The sequence below is a fragment of the Dicentrarchus labrax genome, unplaced genomic scaffold, assembly GCF_905237075.1.
Source record: "Dicentrarchus labrax unplaced genomic scaffold, dlabrax2021, whole genome shotgun sequence".
Lineage (NCBI taxonomy): Eukaryota > Metazoa > Chordata > Actinopteri > Moronidae > Dicentrarchus > Dicentrarchus labrax.
The window spans coordinates 98,071-119,774 of NW_026136834.1; the positions used below are offsets into that span (position 1 = coordinate 98,071).

Genomic DNA, 21,704 nt, shown 5'->3' on the forward strand with positions numbered 1-21,704 from the left:
CTCAAGAGCTTCAATTCTCACGTTGGAATGAAATCTTTTGATATTATCACAGCTGTAATGAAAGTAAATGTCTTTTCTCCTTTCATTTTCAACTCAACCATCATATTTCTGTTCTGCTTCTTTAGTTTCATCATTTTCACAAGTTTTTTGTTTCTGTAAGGAAAAAACTGTATGAACACATTAATAGATTTCTTCTTCTGTTTGCACACAGTCTGCATGAAGAAAGACAAAAGAAACACTGAGACAGAGAGTCTAGAGTTATCTGGATTGTCTGTACAAACTGAAGAACTGGAGAACCAGAGAGCAACTGGGGAAGACAGAGAGAGTGCAGACCAACAGAGAAAACTTCAGGAGGAAGAAATAAAGGACTGTACACATCTGGAATGAACAGGAGAAAGAGAGAGACAGAACAAACAAATAAGATACAAAAGACAGAAAACCAAGAAAAACAAAAGTGACATCAGTAGAAAGACAGAAAGGAGTCAGGAGTCGGTGTGAAAATGGAGGAGACAGAGGAGTTGGAGAGGATACTTCAGAGAATGAAGAAGATGGACACAGAGAGGACGCCCTTATAATACAGCAAGAGACACAATTCATACAGAAAGGCAGCTTTAAAGAGTTCTTCATACAGTAAAACAAACTGATTGATGTTACTGGATCAAAATATGTGCACAGATCAGGAGTCAGCAACCTTTATTATCAAAGAGTTATTTTTGGTTTCATTATTGTGTGTAAATATGTAAATATATAATTCAATAAAACTTTTTCGTGTATATTTGGGAATCATTCTTTTCACTGGTTTCTGATTCTGATTATTCTGTATTTAGTGAAGAGGAACTGATCACTCATGATTCCTCTTTGTAAGACTTCCATAAGACTGCTGGTGCTGTCCTCTCACAGGAGGGCCACTTCGACATTCAAGTTTCCATAACTAACATCTTATCAAATAAATGCTGCTGCCCTGCTTATGAACCCTTCACACACATATTCAGGCACCTTTGACCTTTCTCATAATTTTGTGCCAAAGAAAATAGATTTGTAAAAACAGAAATAGTATTTTTATTTTAATTCTATATGAAGGGGTGTCATAGACTGATATTCAACTCAAAATACCTTAGTTGTCCCTCAAGGGGCAATTCAAGGCCAGCGAGTGTGCAAACAGAAGTACACATAGACAGTTTAATCAAATCTTGCGAGTTAGATTATATAGATTATATTAGATTGTATAATTTTGTGTTTGGTGTTACTTCGAACTTGTGACGTGTGGTAGCAGGAGAGAAAAATGTTTCCTCTTTTCTTGTTTTGTGGCAGAGCCTTGGTTTCATTTGTGTTGTTTATTCATCACTCAGCACATTCTGGATGTTGTCTGACCGCACAGAGGACTCTTTAACATCGTCCCCTCCTCCATTCAGCTGAACCTGGTCTCACAGAACAAGTTCCACTAACTCAGACTCTCTTTCATTGACAATGCTGAATAATCTGTTTTATAAAGTTGTATCATGAATCCAGTTGAACTCAGTGTGGCTCTCTTTGTGGTACCTGTCTTCACATTGGTGATCCTGATAAGTGGTCTCATAAAGCTGGTTGTTAACTGGTTCAATGAACTCTGAGTTTATCAATGCAGCTACAAGAGTCATGAGAAAGAAGGCAATCTTTTTAAATATGTTTCTGTGCAGGAAGAAGTTGTAATGTCTGTAAACACAGTATGAACAGGACTAAACTTTATATGAAAACTACTCTAACAACCTGATTATTAGTCATTCAGTCAATGTTCAGTTACACCCTGTGGTTAAATAATACTGACTGAACTCAGCAACTCTGTGGAGAAATCAATAGAGGAACTCAAAGCCAGATTGAAACTGCCTGAAATTTCATAAAGTCATTGTACATCCTCATTTCCTGTCAGATTAAGAACAGAACAACATCACAGTGGAGAGTTTGCATCCATCACGCTGTAAGTCAGAGTTTCTTTTTAAAGTAAAACTTGAATGTTAAATGTTGGATTTGTCATCATTTCATTCTTTGACTGTTATCACAATGTGCAGATTATTTTATGGACAAACTCTTTGTTGTTTATTGTGATATCATTATAGTCTATATAAAGTGGACTCACACTGTTACGTAGACACTGAGTCTGTATTTTTATATTGTTATCATTTATTTTACAAACCTTTTATTGAAAGCTTTGAACTCTATTTTTAAAGGAAAAACGATGTTCAGAAAGATTAAGAAAAGAAAATGTATATCACACATAATATCTGGTATTAATTGTTTCCACTAGTAGGCTATATCTATGTGATGACAACAGCATGTGACTGCGGGTTTGTAGTTGACAGTCCATGAGGAAGTTAGATGAGCATGTGAGAACAACAGATCACAAAAACACCAAACCAAACAGAAACTAAAATAAACTCTAGAGTTTCTACCCTGTTCAACCTCATTTTCCACTAAATACATTTGTTTTTATTTATTTATTATTTTATTTTAAACAAGCAGACTAAAGGTTTGTGTCTTTCTTTATATTCAGGAGTCTACAATGCTGTATCCAAAGACAGAGCTCTGTGATGGACTGTCCTTCAGGACCGGCAGGGTTTTCATCATTCTTCTAACACAGTGTTTAACAGGTAATTTACACATAGAAACAGTCCAGTAACACATTGAGTGTGTGTGTGTGTGTGTGTGTGTGTGTGTGTGTGTGACAATATTTAGGATTTAGTTTTGATGCAGTTTTATTAAATGTTTTCTTACTTTTAGAAAGTAAAAATGAATCCATTCAGTCTGATGACATGTATTATAACTATACTACTGTTTCTTGTTTGTTATTTAGTTTGCGTTGCAGAGCAGTCAGAGTTGATTTGTTCACATCAACCAATCGTAGCCCTGGCTGGTGATGATGTCATTCTACCATGTTACCTTGATCCTCCAATCAGTGCCAGTTCTGAGACAGTGGTGTGGACCAGACCTCGTTTAGACCCAAAGTACATCCATGTTCACCAAGATGGACGACTGATGTTTGAAACTCAAAATCCATCTTATTATCTCCGAACGAGACTGTTTGTGGATGAACTGCAGAATGGAAACGTCTCCATGAAAATCTTCAGAGTGAAAATCTCTGATGCAGGAAAATACTTTTGCACCCTTCGATCAATGCAAAAGAAAGCTTCCATCCAACTCACTGTTGGTAAGTCAGACTTTCTGAAGATGATGAATTACACATTTCTGCTGACTGCAAAGATCAGTAATGTAACTTTATATTAGAAGTAAGCAGCCATGATAAGACACAAAGAAAACAGTGCTGTAAGTTATTTGTTGGATCTGAATCCACTGTTTAAAATTCCTCCTCTCTTCTCATCAGGTGTCGTCTCCACTCCCATCATAGAGGTTGTCTCCAATAACAGTAGAAGTGTAGTTTTACAGTGTGAGTCTAAAGGCTGGTATCCAGAGCCTGAGGTGGTCTGGCTGGACGGTGAGGGAAACCTCCTCTCTGCTGGACCTACAGAGACAGTCAGAGGTCCTGATGACCTCTATACTGTCAGCAGCAGAGTGACTGTGGAGAAGAGACACAGCAACAACTTCACCTGTAGAGTCCAACAGAAGGACATCAACCAGACCAGAGAGACACACATCTATGTTCCAGGTTATAAAGAGCTCTAAATATATTAAACACATTGTCACTGTTGAGCTCTAGTTTGATTCAATAATGTCATTCTGTTCTCTCTTCTACCTTTAATCTTGTTTATTCACAGTTCAGTCTCCTATTTATTTGATTTTTTGGATCATCTTCATTCCTCTTTGCATTATTGTGCTGCTCATTTTCAACATGCTGATAAAATGTAAGTCACATATTTATTTTCCTTTTTTATTCCAAGTTACTGTCAGAGCTCTTTATTGACATACATACAGGCATAACAACAGTAACTAAGCAAACAGTCTGAAATGATCTTCACTGCAGGAAATTTGAGGAAAATGGGGGAAATAAAAGAAAATGTGTTGCTTTCAAAAGTTTTCTCTCATTTGGAAATGTTCTGTTTATGAAAGTCACTGTGATGTCTCTCTGTCTTTCTGTCTCTGTCTCTCTCCCTCTGTAAACTCTTGCTCATGGTGGTACTGTTGGGTCTCTGTAAATAATGCTATAAGGAGTTCAGTCTAGACCTGCTCTATTTGAAAAGTGTCCTGAGATAACTTCTGTTATGAATTGGCACTATATACATTGAATTGAATTAAATGTTAAAAATATTCCAGTTCAATTTTCATATTTTTGTTCTGCTTGTGTTGTTTTCTCACTTTAACACTCATTCATTGATTAGACATAAACACACCAACACAACAACTTCAACACTTTCCTGTTTCTGTTGGTTCACAGACACAAAGAAGATCCAGATGACTTTAATTAAACTGGAAGGAGATGTAACACATGTTGTGAAACAGTCAATGTTAATGGTTGAAGTAAAGCCAAAGGTCCAGAAGCATAATGTAAATGTGAATGCAGTGCAGCTCCAGCTCTTAGTGGAGGGAAATCAGCAACAAGAGGACCAGAGAGAGCAACTGAACAGAGTTCAGAGGTCGCAGTCAGAGGAAACATCAGGAGCAGGAAATAACACTGAAGACACTTTAAAACACAGAGAGATGCAGCGTTGAACGACGTGGACTAAAAACCTCCTGTAGTGACCGAGAACGAGGAGGAAATCATTGTGACACCGGAGGATATTCTCCATCTTTTCCTGCTCTACCAGCAGCATAACTTCTGTATATGCAGATGATGCAGTTGCACAGGGGCCTGCAGCAGTTCAGTGAACTTAGCCCCTAATGTTAACTGTGAACTGTAAGCTTTATAACCTTTTATTGTTTGTTTTGTTTTTGTTTTCATATTATTCTAGTTGCCTGCTTTTATTTGACTCATTGTCATCATGAAACGTTAAATAAAGCTTCTTGTTGTCTGACTTGGCTTGGCTGACTGTTGGCTTAAAAGTTAAAGAGAAAATAATATTGAAATAGTTTTACCAAACAGTTCCCACTCAAGGTCCACTTACTGGTATTTTCTTGAGTTTTCAGCCACATCACACAGTCTTCATGGATGTATGAAGTGTGTTCAGATAATTTCAGCAACCTCAGACTGTAACAGAACAGTTTACCTGCAGCCTTCATTGTATTTTATGGAACAGGAAAGTTTGATCTTCCTCCTGGAGCAGAAGGTCTGTTTGAGCAGCAGATAGTAGCACACAACAATGAAAGATATTAGAAATAACAGACAACACGAGCTGCAGAAATCCAAGAGGACTTCAGATGATGGTTGTTGTGTTTATGGCAGCCTCTCTCTCCTTTAGTTTGACTGACAGCTGAAGATGAACGCAGCAACAGGAACAAACAGAGAAATACTCAGTACAGGTAGAGTACAACAACTAAATCATTTGTCCTGTAAGGAGCTGTGGATGTGACAGGATGCTCCTTTAGTTTCTGATCTTGATACTAGAAAGAAAGGTTAGTGCGCCCCCTGCTGATAAATAAAGGTTCAATATTAGTGTCACTGCATCTTCCTCTTCATGCTCCTATAATGTGTGCTGCTCTCACGTCTCCAGGTTCACAAACAGTGTAAAGCAGAACATCTGTGTGGAGACGCCTTGAGAAGGCAATCACAGGTATCTCACTCTCTGTGTGTTATCGTTCATCAAGTTATCAAATTATAATCCAGGTTATGTAAAACAGTACCTCCAATTATACATATAAAAAACCTGACATTATATCGTTGTAGGAAGGGGTGCAAGTCTTCAGCACATTACGTTGCTGTAGCATAAGGGCCCCAAATCTTCAAGTAGCTATTAATCAGTTTATAACATAGGAAGTTTTAGCCATTTCGTCAAGACACTCCATCACTGGTATATCCACTCTAGTTTTCCAATATCGCAGCACTACCCTACATCCAGTGATAAGTACCGTTCTGCACCATGAGATCTGCTGAGCATTTAGTCCACTTCCCTTTGGTATCACACCTTATAGACAGATCATCAGTTCCTGTACCAGCACAGACGCCATCAAGTGTAATCTGTTTATATGTACTGTAGGGCTCTCTTCATTTCACCTTTATTCATTGTAAAGACTTTAAAAAGTCAATTATTGGCTTAATATGTGCAAAATTAACCCAATAATCCAAAAAAAATAATTATTTTGCTGGGGATGATTTCATAAACTAGTAAAATGTGTCAATACCTGTCCTCATAAATATACCAATTTTTTTGTTATTAAAAACTGACGTACTCGCTCAACACTTAAAATGTTATAATAAACTCAGCCCCACAATTTAGGATCGGAGGGTTCGAGTACAGTAAATTATTTTGTAATGTGGTTTTAGTCATGATTTCACTTCCACAATTGTCCACTAGAGGTCACTATTTTACTATCAAATAAAATCCTTGGTGTCTTTTGTAGTACAAGTATGAATTTGCTTCTGTTAGACCATGAACCAGTTGGGACTTTGATGTTACAGATGTGTGTTTCAGCTGAAGACAAACAGATTGAAGGAGAGGCCTCCTATTGACTGGGACTGACCTAGTCTCTCAGTACTTCCTGATTTCCTGTCAGTGGCTCTCAGCACCAAGTTCCTACTGAAGATATCAGTCATTGAAAATGGGTCACAAACAGTTTTTTGGACAACAATGAATGTGTGTAAATGTAAAAAAAAAACATTTTGAAAATGGCAAAATTCCTTTTAAACAAATATATCCATTACTTATACCATCAATTTATAGCTTAACCTGATCAATAAGTTTCAATATTTATCTCTGCACACATCATCAAAGTAATATGTATTTAAGTAGAAATTCAACATTGTGGATCAATGTTCCTGTAATTCCTACAGTCTCTGTTCCAGCAGGAAAGAGTGAAATTATGTTAACTAAAATCTAAAAGTTTATTGAAAGTAGAATTCTGGCTGGTGAAACAGTCCCATGTTGATTTTTTATCATAATAAAACTCCTGAATGTTAATTAAAAGTCTTTCTCAGCTGGATGTGAAAAAAACATAAACCAAACTGTCGTTTTTGGTTCATCCATGAATTTATCAGTGGTCGTATTCTAGTGTCAGTACAAAGGGTTTTTTTTTTGTGTGTGTGTGTGTGTGTGTGTGTGTGTGTGTGTGTGTGTGTGTGTGTGTGTGTGTGTGTGTGTGTGTGTGTGTCAGTAATGGAAACACACATGAGACCGTCCAGTGTCTGGACAAGTTAGCCGACATCGCCCGTAGCAACGGACTACAACACAACCGTGCCAACCCTACCTGTATCTGGGAGATATCTACTATATGAGGGTATGGCTCATGGATGGCTGCTAAAAGTCCTGGAGATTGTTCCATTTTTCCAGTGAATGCAATAAGTGTCCTTAATGCTGACATCCTTTACTGAGTGTTTTTGTTTAAAGCACCTAATTGTGCAAAATTAACAATATTATTATACAATCTCTCTCTCTCTCTCTGTCTGTCTGTCTCTCTCTCTCTCTCTCAGAAGACACAGGTACAATGTGAACTGTCTGTCTGTCTGTACTGGGACTGTCTCACGGTGTGACATTGTAAATAAGAGACATGTAAAGCTGTATTTCTTTCATTTTAAGAGGGACTTTTACTTCAACCCATACACAGTCAGTATCTTGTTTTATCTGATTTGTTAGTGGAATGTAGTCAAACTACCGTTGGTTTAATAATCTGTTGAGGTCAAATTGGTTTTAACATGATGGAAAAGCTGAATTAACACAAGTTGCTTTGTTGTTCATTAGGTTTGAGAAACGCTGGTCGATCTACATTAAATAAAGACACAGAAGACTGACATGTAACACAAGCAAACAGCTACTGAAGTTATCAGCTACTTTTACCTGATACAGTTGAGATAATACTGCCTGTATTGAATGTACTACTGTAATATTGTGATAATGCAGCTATGAAGGATTCCATTGAGAGAAAACATAAAAGACTTTATTGCTCTTTTCATTCATTATTGCAATATAATAACGTTTTTAAAGGAATATTTTATTGATTTGTCTTGTTACCGGTATAAACTAAACACATTAGTTTGAGTGGGTGTGAATGTAAAACTAGAATTCATGTAATGTATTTCTCCACTGCTTCTCCAAATCCAGGATGTTGGTTTCTTTTGTCTGCCTGCATGTTATAACACATTTAGTGCTTCATCTTATCATCCTCCCCTTGTTTATGCATCAGTGAAGTTCTTCTTTATTTCCTGTCAGGATGGGAACAGCACAACATGAGTGACTGAGTTTTCATTCTTCAACCTGCAGGTAAGAGTTGCTTTTTAATGTTAAATGTTCATAATTCCACATTCTTTGACTCTTATAACATATAACATACAATATAATGTGCAGGTTATTCTGTTGACTTAAACAATATATAAATATATAAATTTATATAAATTGGACTCTCGACATTACAAGTGTAACACTGCCTGTCTGTGCTTTATAGTTCAGGCGTGGAGGAAGAGGTACTCTTACATACTTACAGTCAGTAAATGAAGCACTACCACAGAATACATAGTCCTTAATCAGTATTTTACTCATTTAATCAATAATCTACTTTCAGGATGAAGTACTATTAACAGTTAAAGGATAAATGTTACACTTCTTATCAATAATTAACAGTTAATTTCTTGTGAATTTATTGAGGAGTTAACATGTGAGGGCAGTTTAATGCTTTAAAGGATGCATATGTTACATTACTCTTTGTCTCACTGAGACATGATTTTTGTTGTGCAGCCTCATTTGTGCAGAAATGGCCGAGATAAAGTTGACTGCTGCTGAATTTCTCTATTTCAGGACTCTCACCCTCCAATAACACACTAAGGTGTTAAAATGTCAATAACATTTTAAAGACATACAAACAGACTGTAGGAGGAGAAGAACAGAAACAGCTCATACAACATAAGATTCCCTTCAAGGAAAATTCAGGCACTATTTGATGGATTTTCCACAAGTACGTGCATGTTTCAGATGAAGGTGAAAGAAAAACAAGTTCATACTGATGGTTCACTGAGACAGAAAGATGAAGAATAGATAAAGTGAAATACAGCAGAGTTTCCAACAAGGGAAGACATTTGTTTCATTTGTGTTTTTTGAACAACCAGGCTAAAGGTTTTGACTTCATTTGCAGGATTCTACAATGCTGTCCAGTGATGGATGACAGATTCAGGACCTGCAGTGTTTTAATGTGTCTGATACTGACTTTTGAAGGTATTTCCACACAAAACACTCCAGGAAAACTTTGATGTGTGTGTTTTGGATGTTTCACACATGCCTGTATTTCATACTGACAGAGAGAGAGAGAGAGAGAGAGAGAGAGAGAGAGAGAGAGAGAGAGAGAGAGAGAGAGAGAGAGAGAGAGAGAGAGAGAGAGAGAGAGAGAGAGAGAGAGAGAGAGAGAGAGAGAGAGAGATGTTGAACCCATGACCACTGCAGCAAGGACTCAGCTTTGGTTAATGGGGTGCCAGATCCACCAGGTGAGCTACCAGGATGCCCCACTGTTACACATTGATTTACAAATCTTTTATAGAAACCTAAAACTCTTACAGTCAGTAAATGAATCACTACCACAAAATACATAGTAGTGTCTAAAGGGTTATAAATTCAAATTATATTTTGTCAACATATGCGGTGTCAGTAGTTCATGAGGTCATTATTTTACTCATTTAATCATTAATCTACCTTTAGGATGAACTACTATCAACAGTTAAAGGATAAATGTTACAGTTGTTTTCAATAATTAACAGTTAATTTCCTGTCCACAAAATTCAATATTTTTAAAACAGACAGAATATCTTCAGAAGTACAAACATACAGTTTGAGAGAAAAAGCTTGAACATTAGATTCCCAACATTCAGACATTATTTGACTGGTTACAAAAAAACAGAGTTGAAGAGCCCTCCCACCTGATGAAAACACAGTCAGAGCATAGTGCTTCCATTACAACCCACCCTCCTTTAAAACCGTTTGCTTCATCTGTTGGTTTAAGAATGAATAGATCAGATAAAGAAATACATGTAACATACCAAGTCCCCTCAGAGAGTCAAAGAAAAACAGATCGCACAGGACTGAAACAGCAGCAAGAGACAGTGAAACCAGAGATAAACTCAAATTAACTCCAGAGTTTCTACCCTGTTCAACCTCATGTACCACTGAGTAAAGACAATTGTTTTATTTGTGATTTTTAGAACAACCAGACTAAAGGATGTTTTATTATTATTAATAATAAAACATTATTTATTTTCAGGAGTCTACAATGCTGTGCAGTGATGGACTTCAGGACCTGCAGTGTTTTAATGTGTCTAATAAAGTCTTTTGAAGGTATTTCCACACAAAACACTCCAATAACACATTGATGTGTTTGTGACCAAAAAATCACTGACATCGTAATCATTCACATCAAAACTAATTTATTCATTACTGTCAATGAAAGAAATTCACTATGCGATTATACAGTCATACATAAGCTTAATGGTAATGCTAACATGCTAACATGATGACAATTATAATTTTGATAATTATTTGTAGCAGGTAGAATTTGAGGCTCCAGCGGTCGATTGTCTTTGTTTTTGATGCAGTTTTATTAAATGTTTTCTTACTTTTAGAAAGTAAAAATGAATCCATTCAGTCTGATGACATGTATTATAACTATACTACTGTTTCTTGTTTGTTCTTTAGTTTGTGTTGCAGAGCAGTCAGAGTTGATTTGTTCACATCAACCAATCGTAGCCCTGGCTGGTGATGATGTCATTCTACCATGTTACCTTGATCCTCCAATTAGTGCCAGTTTTGAGACAGTGGAGTGGACCAGACCTGGTTTAGACCCAAAGTACATCCATGTTCACCGAGATGGACGACTGAAGTATGAAACACAAAATCCATCTTATGTTTACCGAACGAGACTGTTTGAGGATGAACTGCAGAATGGAAACGTCTCCATGAAAATCTTCAAAGTGAAAGTCTCTGATGCAGGAAAATACTTTTGCATCCTTCGATCAATGTTGAAGGAAGCTTCCATCCAACTCACTGTTGGTAAGTCAGACTTTCTGAAGATGATGAATTACACATTTCTGCTGACTGCAATGATCAGTAATGTAACTTTATATTAGAAGTAAGCAGCCATGATAAGACACAAAGAAAACAGTGCTGTAAGTTATTTGTTGGATCCGAATCCACTGTTTGATATTCCTCCTCTCTTCTCATCAGGTGGTGTCTCCACTCCCATCATAAAGGTTGTCTCCAGTAACAGTGGAAGTGTAGTTTTACAGTGTGAGTCTAAAGGCTGGTATCCAGAGCCTGAGGTGGTCTGGCTGGACGGTGAGGGAAACCTCCTCTCTGCTGGACCTACAGAGACAGTCAGAGGTCCTGATGACCTCTATACTGTCAGCAGCAGAGTGACTGTGGAGAAGAGACACAGCAACATCTTCACCTGTAGAGTCCAACAGAAGGACATCAACCAGACCAGAGAGACACACATCTATGTTCCAGGTTATAAAGAGCTCTAAATATATTAAACATATTGTCACTGTTGAGCTCTAGTTTGATTCAATAATGTCATTCTGTTCTCTCTTCTATCTTTTCATCTGATTTATTCACAGTTCTGTGGTCTCCTGATTGGATTTGGATCATCATCCATCTTTTTAACATTACTGCCCTTCTGTTCGTCATTGTCACTCTGATGAAATGTAAGTCACATATTTATTTTCCTTTTTATTCCAAGTTACTGTCAGAGCTCTTTATTGACATACATACAGGCATAACAACAGTAACTAAGCAAACAGTCTGAAATGATCTTCACTGCAGGAAATTTGGGGAAAATGGAGGAAATAAAAGAAAATGTGTTTCTTTCAAAAGCTTTCTCTCATTTGGAAATGTTCTGTTTATGAAAGTCACTGTGATGTTAAAAATATTCCAGTTCAATTATCATATTTTTGTTCTGCTTGTGTAGTTTTCTCACTTTAACACTCATTCATTGATTAGACAAAAACACATGAACACAACAACTTCAACACTTTCCTGTTTCTGTGGGTTCACAGGCAGAAAGAAGAACCAGAGGAATGAAACTGAACTGGAAGGAGATGTAACACATGGTGTGAAAGAGGAACTGTTAATGGTCGAAGTAAAGCCAAAGGTCCAGAAGCATAATGTAAATATGAATGCAGCTCAACTCCAGCTCTTAGTGGAGGGAAATCAGCAACAGGAGGACCAGAGAGAGCAACTGGACAGAGTTCAGAGATCACAGACAGAGGAAACATCAGGAGCAGGAAATAACACTGAAGACACTTTAAAACACAGAGAGACGCAGCGTTGAACGACGTGGACTAAAAACCTCCTGTAGTGACCGAGAACGAGGAGGAATTCATTGTGACACTGGAGGATATTCTCCATCTTTTCCCTGCTCTACCATCAGCATAACCTCTGTATATGCAGATGATGCAGTTGCACAGGGGTCTGCAGCAGTTCAGTGAGCTTAGCCCCTTATGTTAACTGTTAACTGTAAGCTTTATAACCTTTTATTGTTTGTTTTGTTTTTGTTTTCATATTATTCTAATTGCCTGCTTTTATTTGCCTCATTGTCATCATGAAACGTTAAATAAAGCTTCTTGTTGTCTGACTTGGCTAGGCTGACTGTTGGTTTAAAAGTTAAAGAGAAATAATATTGAAATAGTTCTACCAAACAGTTCCCACTCAAGGTCCACTTACTGGTATTTTCTTGAGTTTTCAGCCACATCACACAGTCTTCATGGATGTATGAAGTGTGTTCAGATAATTTCAGCAACCTCAGACTGTAACAGAACAGTTTACCTGCAGCCTTCATTGTATCTTATGGAACAGGAAAGTTTGATCTTCCTACTGGAGCAGAAGGTCTGTTTGAGCAGCAGATAGTAGCACACAACAATGAAAGATATTAGAAATAACAGACAACACAAGCTGCAGAAATCCAAGAGGACTTCAGATGATGGTTGTTGTGTTTATGGCAGCCTCTCTCTCCTTTAGTTTGACTGACAGCTGAAGATGAACGCAGCAACAGTAACAAACAGAGAAACACTCAGTACAGGTAGAGTACAACAACTAAATCATTTGTCCTGTAAGGAGCTGTGGATGTGACAGGATGCTCCTTTAGTTTCTGATCTTGATACGAGAAAGAAAGGTTAGTGCGCCTCCTGCTGATAAATAAAGGTTTAATATTAGTGTCACTGCATCTTCCTCTTCATGCTCCTATAATGTGTGCTGCTCTCACGTCTCCAGGTTCACAAACAGTCTAAAGCAGAACATCTGTGTGGAGACGCTTCGAGAAGGCAATCACAGGTATCTCACTCTCTGTCTGTTATCAGTCATCAAGTTATCAAATTATACCCCAGGTTAATTTAAACAGTACCTCAAATTATACATATACAAAACATGACATTATAAACAAATCTTTATGTATCTATCTATCAGTTTACAACATAGGAAGTTTTAGCCATTTCGTCCAGACACTCCGTCACTGGTATATCCCCTCCAGTTTTCCAATATCGCAGCACTACCCTACATCCAGTGATAAGTACCGTTCTGCACCATGAGATCTGCTGAGCATTTAGTCCACTTCCCTTTGGTATCACACCTTATAGACAGATCATCAGTTCCTGTACCAGTACAGACGCCATCAAGTGTAATCTGTTTATATGTACTGTAGGGCTCTCTTCATTTCACCTTTATTCATTGTAAAGACTTTAAAAAGTCAATTATTGGCTTAATATGTGCAAAATTAACCCAATAACCCAAAACATTTAATCTTGCTGGGGATTAAATGATAAAACGTGTTAATATTTGTACTCATAAATAAATAATAAATATACTAATTTTTATTCAATAGATACTGACGTACACACTCAACACTTAAAATGTTATAATTAACTCTATAATTAACAAAATTTAGGATCGGAGGGTTCGAGTACAGTAAATTATGTTGTAGTCTGGTTTTAGTCATGATTTCACTTCCACAATTGTCCACTAGAGGTCACTATTTTACTATTAGATAAAATCCTTGGTGTCTTTTGTAGTACAAGTATGAATTTGCTTCTGTTAGACCATGAACCAGTTGGGACTTTGATGTTTCTGATGTGTGTTTCAACTGAAGGCAAACAGATTGAAGGAGAGGCCCCCTATTGACTGGGACTGACCTAGTCTCTCAGTACTTCCTGATTTCCTGTCAGTGGCTCTCAGCACCAAGTTCCTATTGAAAATGGGTCACAAACAGTTTTTGGACAACAATGAATGTGTGTAAATGTAAAAAAAATACATTTTGAAAATGGCAAAATTCCTTTTAAACAAATATATCCATTAATTATACCATCAATTTATAGCTTAACCTGATCAATAAGTTTCAATATTTATCTCTGCACACATCATCAAAGTAATATGTATTTAAGTAGAAATTCAACATTGTGGATCAATGTTCCTGTAATTCCTACAGTCTCTGTTCCAGCAGGAAAGAGTGAAATTATGTTAACTAAAATCTAAAAGTTTATTGAAAGTAGAATTCTGGCTGGTGAAACAGTCCCATGTTGATTTTTTATCATAATAAAACTCCTGAATGTTAATTAAAAGTCTTTCTCAGCTGGATGTGAAAAAACATAAACCAAACTGTCGTTTTTGGTTCATCCATGAATTTATCAGTGGTCGTATTCTAGTGTCAGTACAAAGGTTTTTTTGTGTGTGTGTGTGTGTGTGTGTGTGTGTGTGTTTGTGTGTCAGTGAGGGAAACACACATGAGACCGTCCAGTGTCTGGACAAGTTAGCCGACATCGCCCGTAGCAACGTACTACAACACAACCGTGCCAACCCTACCTGTATCTGGGAGATATCTACTATATGAGGGTATGACTCATGGATGGCTGCTAAAAGTCCTGGAGATTGTTCCATTTTTCCAGTGAATGCAATAAGTGTCCTTAATGCTGACATCCTTTACTGAGTGTTTTTGTTTAAAGCACCTAATTGTGCAATATTAACAATATTCTTATACAACTCTCTCTCTTTCTCTCTCCCTCCCCCCCCCTCTCTCTCTCTCTGTCTGTCTCTCTCTCTCTCTCAGAAGATACAGGTACAATGTGAACTGTCTGTCTGTCTGTACTGGGACTGTCTCACTGTGTGACATTGTAAATAAGAGACATGTAAAGCTGTATTTCTTTCATTTTAAGAGGGACTTTTACTTCAACCCATACACAGTCAGTACCTTGTTTTATCTGATTTGTTAGTGGAATGTAGTCAAACTAACGTTGGTTTAATAATCTGTTGAGGTCAAATAGGTTTTAACATGATGGAAAAGATGAATTAACACAAGTTGCTTTGTTGTTCATTAGGTTTGAGAAACGCTGGTCGATCTACATTAAATAAAGACACAGAAGACTGACATGTAACACAAGCAAACAGCTACTGAAGTTATCAGCTACTTTTACCTGATACAGTTGAGATAATACTGCCTGTATTGAATGTACTACTGTAATATTGTGATAATGCAGCTATGAAGGATTCCATTGAGAGAAAACATAAAATACTTTATTGCTCTTTTCATTCATTATTGCAATATAATAAAGTTTTTAAAGGAATATTTTATTGATTTGTCTTGTTACCGGTATAAACTAAACACATTAGTTTGAGTGGATGTGAATGTAAACCTAGAATTCATGTAATGTATTTCTCCACTGCTTCTCCAAATCCAGGATGTTGGTTTCATTTGTCTGCCTGCATGTTATAACACATTTAGTGCTTCATCTTATGATCCTCCCCTTGTTTATGCATCAGTGAAGTTCTTCTTTATTTCCTGTCAGGATGGGAACAGCACAACATGAGTGACTGAGTTTTCATTCTTCAACCTGCAGGTAAGAGTTGCTTTTTAATGTTAAATGTTCGTAATTTCACATTCTTTGACTGTTATAACATATAACATACAATATAATGTGCAGGTTATTCTGTTGACTTAAACAAATTCTTTGTTGTTGTTGTTGTTGTTTATATAAATTGGACTCCCGACATTACCAGTGTAATACTGAGATACTAGTTCAGGCATGGAGGAAGAGCTACTCTTACATACTTACAGTCAGTAAATGAATCACTACCACAGAATACATAGTCCTTAATCAGTATTTTACTCATTTAATCAATAATCTACTTTCAGGATGAAGTACTATTAACAGTTAAAGGATAAATGTTACAGTTCTTATCAATAATTAACAGTTAATTTCTTGTGAATTTATTGAGGAGTTAACATGTGAGGGCAGTTTTTAAGACAAATGAAATGTCTTCAAATATACAAACAGACTTTACAGGAGGAGAAGAACAGAAAAAGCTCATACAACATAAGATTCCCTTCATGGACATTTCAAGCACTCTTTGACTGATTTTCCACAAGTACGTGCATGTTTAGATCTGGTTTCAGATGAAGGTGAAAGAAAAACGTTCATACTGATGGTTTACTGAGATAGAAAGATGAAGAACAGATAAAGTGAAAAACAGCAGAGTTTCCAACAAGGCTGAACAACCAGACTAAAGGTTTTGACTTTATTTGCAGTATTCTACAATGCTGTCCAGTGATGGACTGTCCTTCAGGACCTGCAGCGTTTTAATGTGTCTGATACTGACTTTTGAAGGTATTTCACAAAAACACACAAAACACTCCAGGAAAACTTTGATGTGTGTGTTTTGGATGTTTCACACGTGCCTGTATTTTTATACTGAGAGAGAGAGAGAGAGAGAGAGAGAGAGAGAGAGAGAGAGAGAGAGAGAGAGAGAGAGATGTTGAACCCATGACCACTGCAGCAAGGACTCAGTTTTGGTTAATGGGGTGCCAGATCCACCAGGTGAGCTACCAGGATGCCCCACTGTTACACATTGATTTACAAATATTTTATAGAAACCTTAAACTCTTACAGTCAGTAAATGAATCACTACCACAAAATACATAGTCCTTGTGGTGTCTAAAGGGTTATAAATTCAAATTATATTTTGTCAACATATGCGTTGTCAGTAGTTCATGAGGTCATTATTTTACTCATTTAATCATTAATCTACCTTTAGGATGAACTACTATCAACAGTTAAAGGATAAATGTTACAGTTGTTTTCAATAATTAACAGTTAATTTCCTGTCCACAAAACTCAAATACAGATATTTTTAAAACAGACAGAATATCTTCAGAGGTACAAACATACAGTTTGAGAGAAAAAGCTTGAACATTAGATTCCCAACATTCAGACATTATTTGACTGGTTACAAAAAAACAGAGTTGAAGAGCCCTCCCACCTGATGAAAACACAGTCAGAGCATAGTGCTTCCATTACAACCCACCCTCCTTTAAAACCGTTTGCTTCATCTGTTGGTTTAAGAATGAATAGATCAGATAAAGAAATACATGTAACATACCAAGTCCCCTCAGAGAGTCAAAGAAAAACAGATCGCACAGGACTGAAACAGCAGCAAGAGACAGTGAAACCAGAGATAAACTCAATTAACTCCAGAGTTTCTACCCTGTTCAACCTCATGTTCCACTGAGTAAAGACAATTGTTTTATTTGTGTTTTTTAGAACAACCAGACTAAAGGATGTTTTATTATTATTAATAACAAAACATTATTTATTTTCAGGAGTCTACAATGCTGTGCAGTGATGGACTTCAGGACCTGCAGTGTTTTAATGTGTCTAATAAAGTCTTTTGAAGGTATTTCCACACAAAACACTCCAATAACACATTGATGTGTTTGTGACCAAAAAATCACTGACATCGTAATCATTCACATGAAAACTAATTTATTCATTACTGTCAATGAAAGAAATTCACTATGCGATTATACAGTCATACATAAGCTTAATGGTAATGCTAACATGCTAACATGATGACAATTATAATTTTGATAATTATTTGTAGCAGGTAGAATTTGACCTTGTCAACCATCATAGTTTAGCATGTTAGCATGTTTTTTTTCCTCAGATACAGACTCTGAGGCTCCAGCGGTCGATTGTCTTTGTTTTTGATGCAGTTTTATTAAATGTGTTCTTACTTTTAGAAAGTAAAAATGAATCCATTCAGTCTGATGACATGTATTATAACTATACTACTGTTTCTTGTTTGTTCTTTAGTTTGCGTTGCAGAGCAGTCAGAGTTGATTTGTTCACATCAACCAATCGTAGCCCTGGCTGGTGATGATGTCATTCTACCATGTTACCTTGATCCTCCAATCAGTGCCAGTTCTGAGACAGTGGTGTGGACCAGACCTGGTTTAGACCCAAAGTACATCCATGTTCACCAAGATGGACGACCTGCAAATCTATTTCAAAATCCATCTTATTTTCTCCGAGTGAGACTGTTTGTGGATGAACTGCAGAATGGAAACGTCTCCATGAAAATCTTCAAAGTGAAAATCTCTGATGCAGGAAAATACTTTTGCTTCCTTCGATCAATGTTGAAGGAAGCTTCCATCCAACTCACTGTTGGTAAGTCAGACTTTCTGAAGATGATGAATTACACATTTCTGCTGACTGCAAAGATCAGTAATGTAACTTTATATTAGAAGTAAGCAGCCATGATAAGACACTAAGAAAACAGTGCTGTAAGTTATTTGTTGGATCTGAATCCACTGTTTGATATTCCTCCTCTCTTCTCATCAGGTGTCGTCTCCACTCCCATCATAGAGGCTATCTCCAAAAACAATGGAAGTGTAGTTTTACAGTGTGAGTCTAGAGGCTGGTATCCAGAGCCTGAGGTGGTCTGGCTGGACGGTGAGGGAAACCTCCTCTCTGCTGGACCTACAGAGACAGTCAGAGGTCCTGATGACCTCTATACTGTCAGCAGCAGAGTGACTGTGGAGAAGAGACACAGCAACAACTTCACCTGTAGAGTCCAACAGAAGGACATCAACCAGACCAGAGAGACACACATCTATGTTCCAGGTTATAAAGAGCTCTAAATATATTAAACATATTGTCACTGTTGAGCTCTAGTTTGATTCATTAATGTCATTCTGTTCTCTCTTCTATCTTTTCAGATTATTCATTCACAGTTCAGTCGTCTTCTGATCGGATTCGGATCATCATCATTCTTCCTGTTTGCATTATTGTGCTGTTCATCATTATCGTGCTGATAATATGTAAGTCATATTTATTTTCCTTTTTTATTCCAAGTTACAGTCAGAGCTCTTTATTTACATACATACAGGCATAACAACATTAACTAAGCAAACAGTCTGAAATGATCTTCACTCATTTGGAAATGTTCTGTTCATGAAAGTCACTGTGATGTTCAATTTTCACTCATTTCCAAACACAACAACTGTCCTTCTTCTTTCTTCACAGGCACAAAGAGGCACCAGAAGAATGAAACTGAACAGGAAGAAGGTAACAGCAGGATGTAAAAACAACAGAGTTCCTGACTCAAATAAAGCCAAATGTGAGGCAAAACGCTAAATGGATTGAACACGAAGAAATTCCCATGAAGGGAAAAAAGAAGCAGCTGGACAGCTTTTGACAACAGCAACTTCAACAATCCAGATAGCTGAATGTAAAAAAGGCTGCATAGGTCATCCAAAGTATGCCAAAGGTCACCAAATGCAGTTGAGATTTATTTGAAGAACTTCCCACATTGAAGAAAAAGAAAAAGTATCTGGAGGACCAGAGATCGCAGACACATCAGCTTGAAATAACACTGAAGACACTTAAACTGAAGGCTTAATCTGGTCACAAATAAATCTGGTGTTGTTGATAATAATAATAAAGTTTAGTTATTTACACTGATCCATCTAACTTCAAATCACTGATCAAAACCCACTTTTTCTGAACTGCTTTTAATGATAAAGTCATTGTTGAGTGTTGTAGATATAGCTATAATTTCTTAGTGTGTTGTTTTATTACCTTTTTCTTTTCCTTTTTAACTTATGTGAAGTTTCTTTGAGTTTCTTAAAAAGCGCTCTTTAAATTAAATGTATTATTATTATTTATATGTACAAACGTTGTCTTAAAGCTACACGCAACCTTTAGATGATCTAACAGGATGTAACTTTCTGTGACACACTTTATATATAAGATCTGTCATGGAGAACATCATCGGTGTAAACTGGAGTTTTAACATAGACACAGATTGATTTAGTGATGTTAACTCAGATGGTTTTCATGCAGCAGTCGACTCCTTTTGTGTTCGCAGTTCTCAAACTCTCGTAACTGAGAGTTGCTTTTTTAGCTATAATTCTAATGTTAACTGTTGGATGTGTCATAATGTAATGATCCTGATCTCTATAACAATGTGCAGATTATTTTATGGACACATTTTTGATGTTGTTAATGATTAAAGTTTCACTGCTGGTTCAGGTTTCTAACTACTTCTGACTCATCTGTTGGTGACTTTTGAAACACTGCAATAGAAACAGTTTGCTGGAACATTCATTTTGGTGTCTGCTGCTCACTACGAAACTATTAATGGCTGTCATAAAAACAACTGTTGTACAATTGTTTCCATTATGGCAGGGAGGCATCGAGGAAAGAGTTGCTTTAGGTATTATATATTGTAATCCTACAGTAGCTTTACACTATATCTTAGAAATACCGGCTGTATTATAGATCGGGAAGTCCCGATCCGATCTCAGCGGTCGGTATCGGCCCTGCAGACAACAGGGAAAAGAGAGAAGAGACTTTATAGTGTAAAAAAAACATTAAGGAACAGCTTTGATGGAGAGCTTAGTGGAGTTTGAATTGACATGAGACTGGTTGTGATGGCGAGCTCAGGACTCATCTTTTCTGATGTAAAAAAAACCCTCACAAAAATGTCTCCATAATGTACATGTGACAAGTTGGGAATTGATACTCTTTAGACTGTCGTGGGGTAAAGGAAAAGGCTGAATGTTTATTAAGTTTATTAAGAGTGTTTACTTTTCATCGTTATTTAATTCTTATGTATTAAAATTCTAATATTTAAAGTATTAATCTTAATCTGTGATCTACAGACTGGTCTCAGTCCTGCGCTCAGGATCGATTGCTTTTCTCATTCGAGTAAAGCTCGCGCAAAAGACACACATCTCATATATATTGTGATTATTTCTCCCCTCTTTAGGTATGTTGTGTATGTGAAACTGAGTTGTTTTGTCTGTAGTAACTTGTTGACATGTAAAGAATATATACATAATGTTTCTGTTACTTTTGTAGATGTAGTCAAGTTGTGTGTGTGTGTGTGTGTGTGTGTGTGTGTGTGTGTACGGGCAGACTAACCGGCGTTTAGAGGGTCAACATTTGCTACTCACAGAAAGTTTGGGATATTCGACTTTGGGGTGAAATTTGTACAGTGCCAGAGCAGAAAGCTCAACAGCATAACAACAGTAACTAAGCAAACAGTCTGAAATGATCTTCACTGCAGGAAATTTGGGGAAAATGGAGGAAATAAAAGAAATCGGTTGCTTTTAAAAGCTTTCTCTCATTTGGAAATGTTCTGTTTATGAAAGTCACTGTGATGTTAAAAATATTCCAGTTCAATTATCATATTTTTGTTCTGCTAGTGTCGTTTTCTCACTTTAACACTCATTCATTGATTAGACAAAAACACATGAACACAACAACTTCAACACTTTCCTGTTTCTGTTGGCTCACAGACACAAAGAGGAAGCAGAAGAATTAAAAAAAGATCCCAAAGAAGCAAAATGCAAAATGCAGTTGAGGAAAACGTTCCCATGACAGAACT

At 36.9% G+C, this 21,704-nt stretch overlaps 2 protein-coding genes across 2 annotated transcripts in view; both read left to right on the forward strand.

The window, feature by feature from the left end:
* Positions 1-1,907: 1,907 nt before the first annotated feature.
* On the forward strand, positions 1,908-12,405 carry LOC127360029 (butyrophilin subfamily 3 member A2-like). The gene is made up of 7 exons (XM_051394294.1): positions 1,908-1,954; positions 2,528-2,624; positions 2,828-3,181; positions 3,356-3,381; positions 11,243-11,498; positions 11,609-11,695; positions 12,047-12,405. Exons 2-7 carry the CDS (start codon positions 2,537-2,539, stop codon positions 12,319-12,321), a joined length of 1,086 nt encoding a protein of 361 aa, XP_051250254.1. The 5' UTR covers positions 1,908-1,954; positions 2,528-2,536; the 3' UTR covers positions 12,322-12,405.
* An 876-nt stretch (positions 12,406-13,281) lies between these two features.
* Positions 13,282-21,704, forward strand: part of LOC127360031 (putative selection and upkeep of intraepithelial T-cells protein 1 homolog) — a 31,954-nt gene continuing 23,531 nt past the window's right edge. Inside the window, exon 1 of the mRNA XM_051394295.1 lies at positions 13,282-13,319. The gene's annotated coding sequence lies outside the window, so the exon portion shown is untranslated. The remainder of the gene's footprint in view (positions 13,320-21,704) is intronic.

Excerpts from the sequence above, each read along its gene's own strand:
- LOC127360029 (XM_051394294.1), top strand. The coding sequence starts at position 2,537 with ATGCTGTATCCAAAGACAGAGCTCTGTGATGGACTGTCCTTCAGGACC. Across the intron at positions 3,382-11,242 it reads TCTCCACTCCCATCATAGAG|GTTGTCTCCAGTAACAGTGG; the intron begins GTTGTCTCCAAT and ends CCCATCATAAAG. Across the intron at positions 11,499-11,608 it reads GACACACATCTATGTTCCAG|TTCTGTGGTCTCCTGATTGG; the intron begins GTTATAAAGAGC and ends ATTTATTCACAG.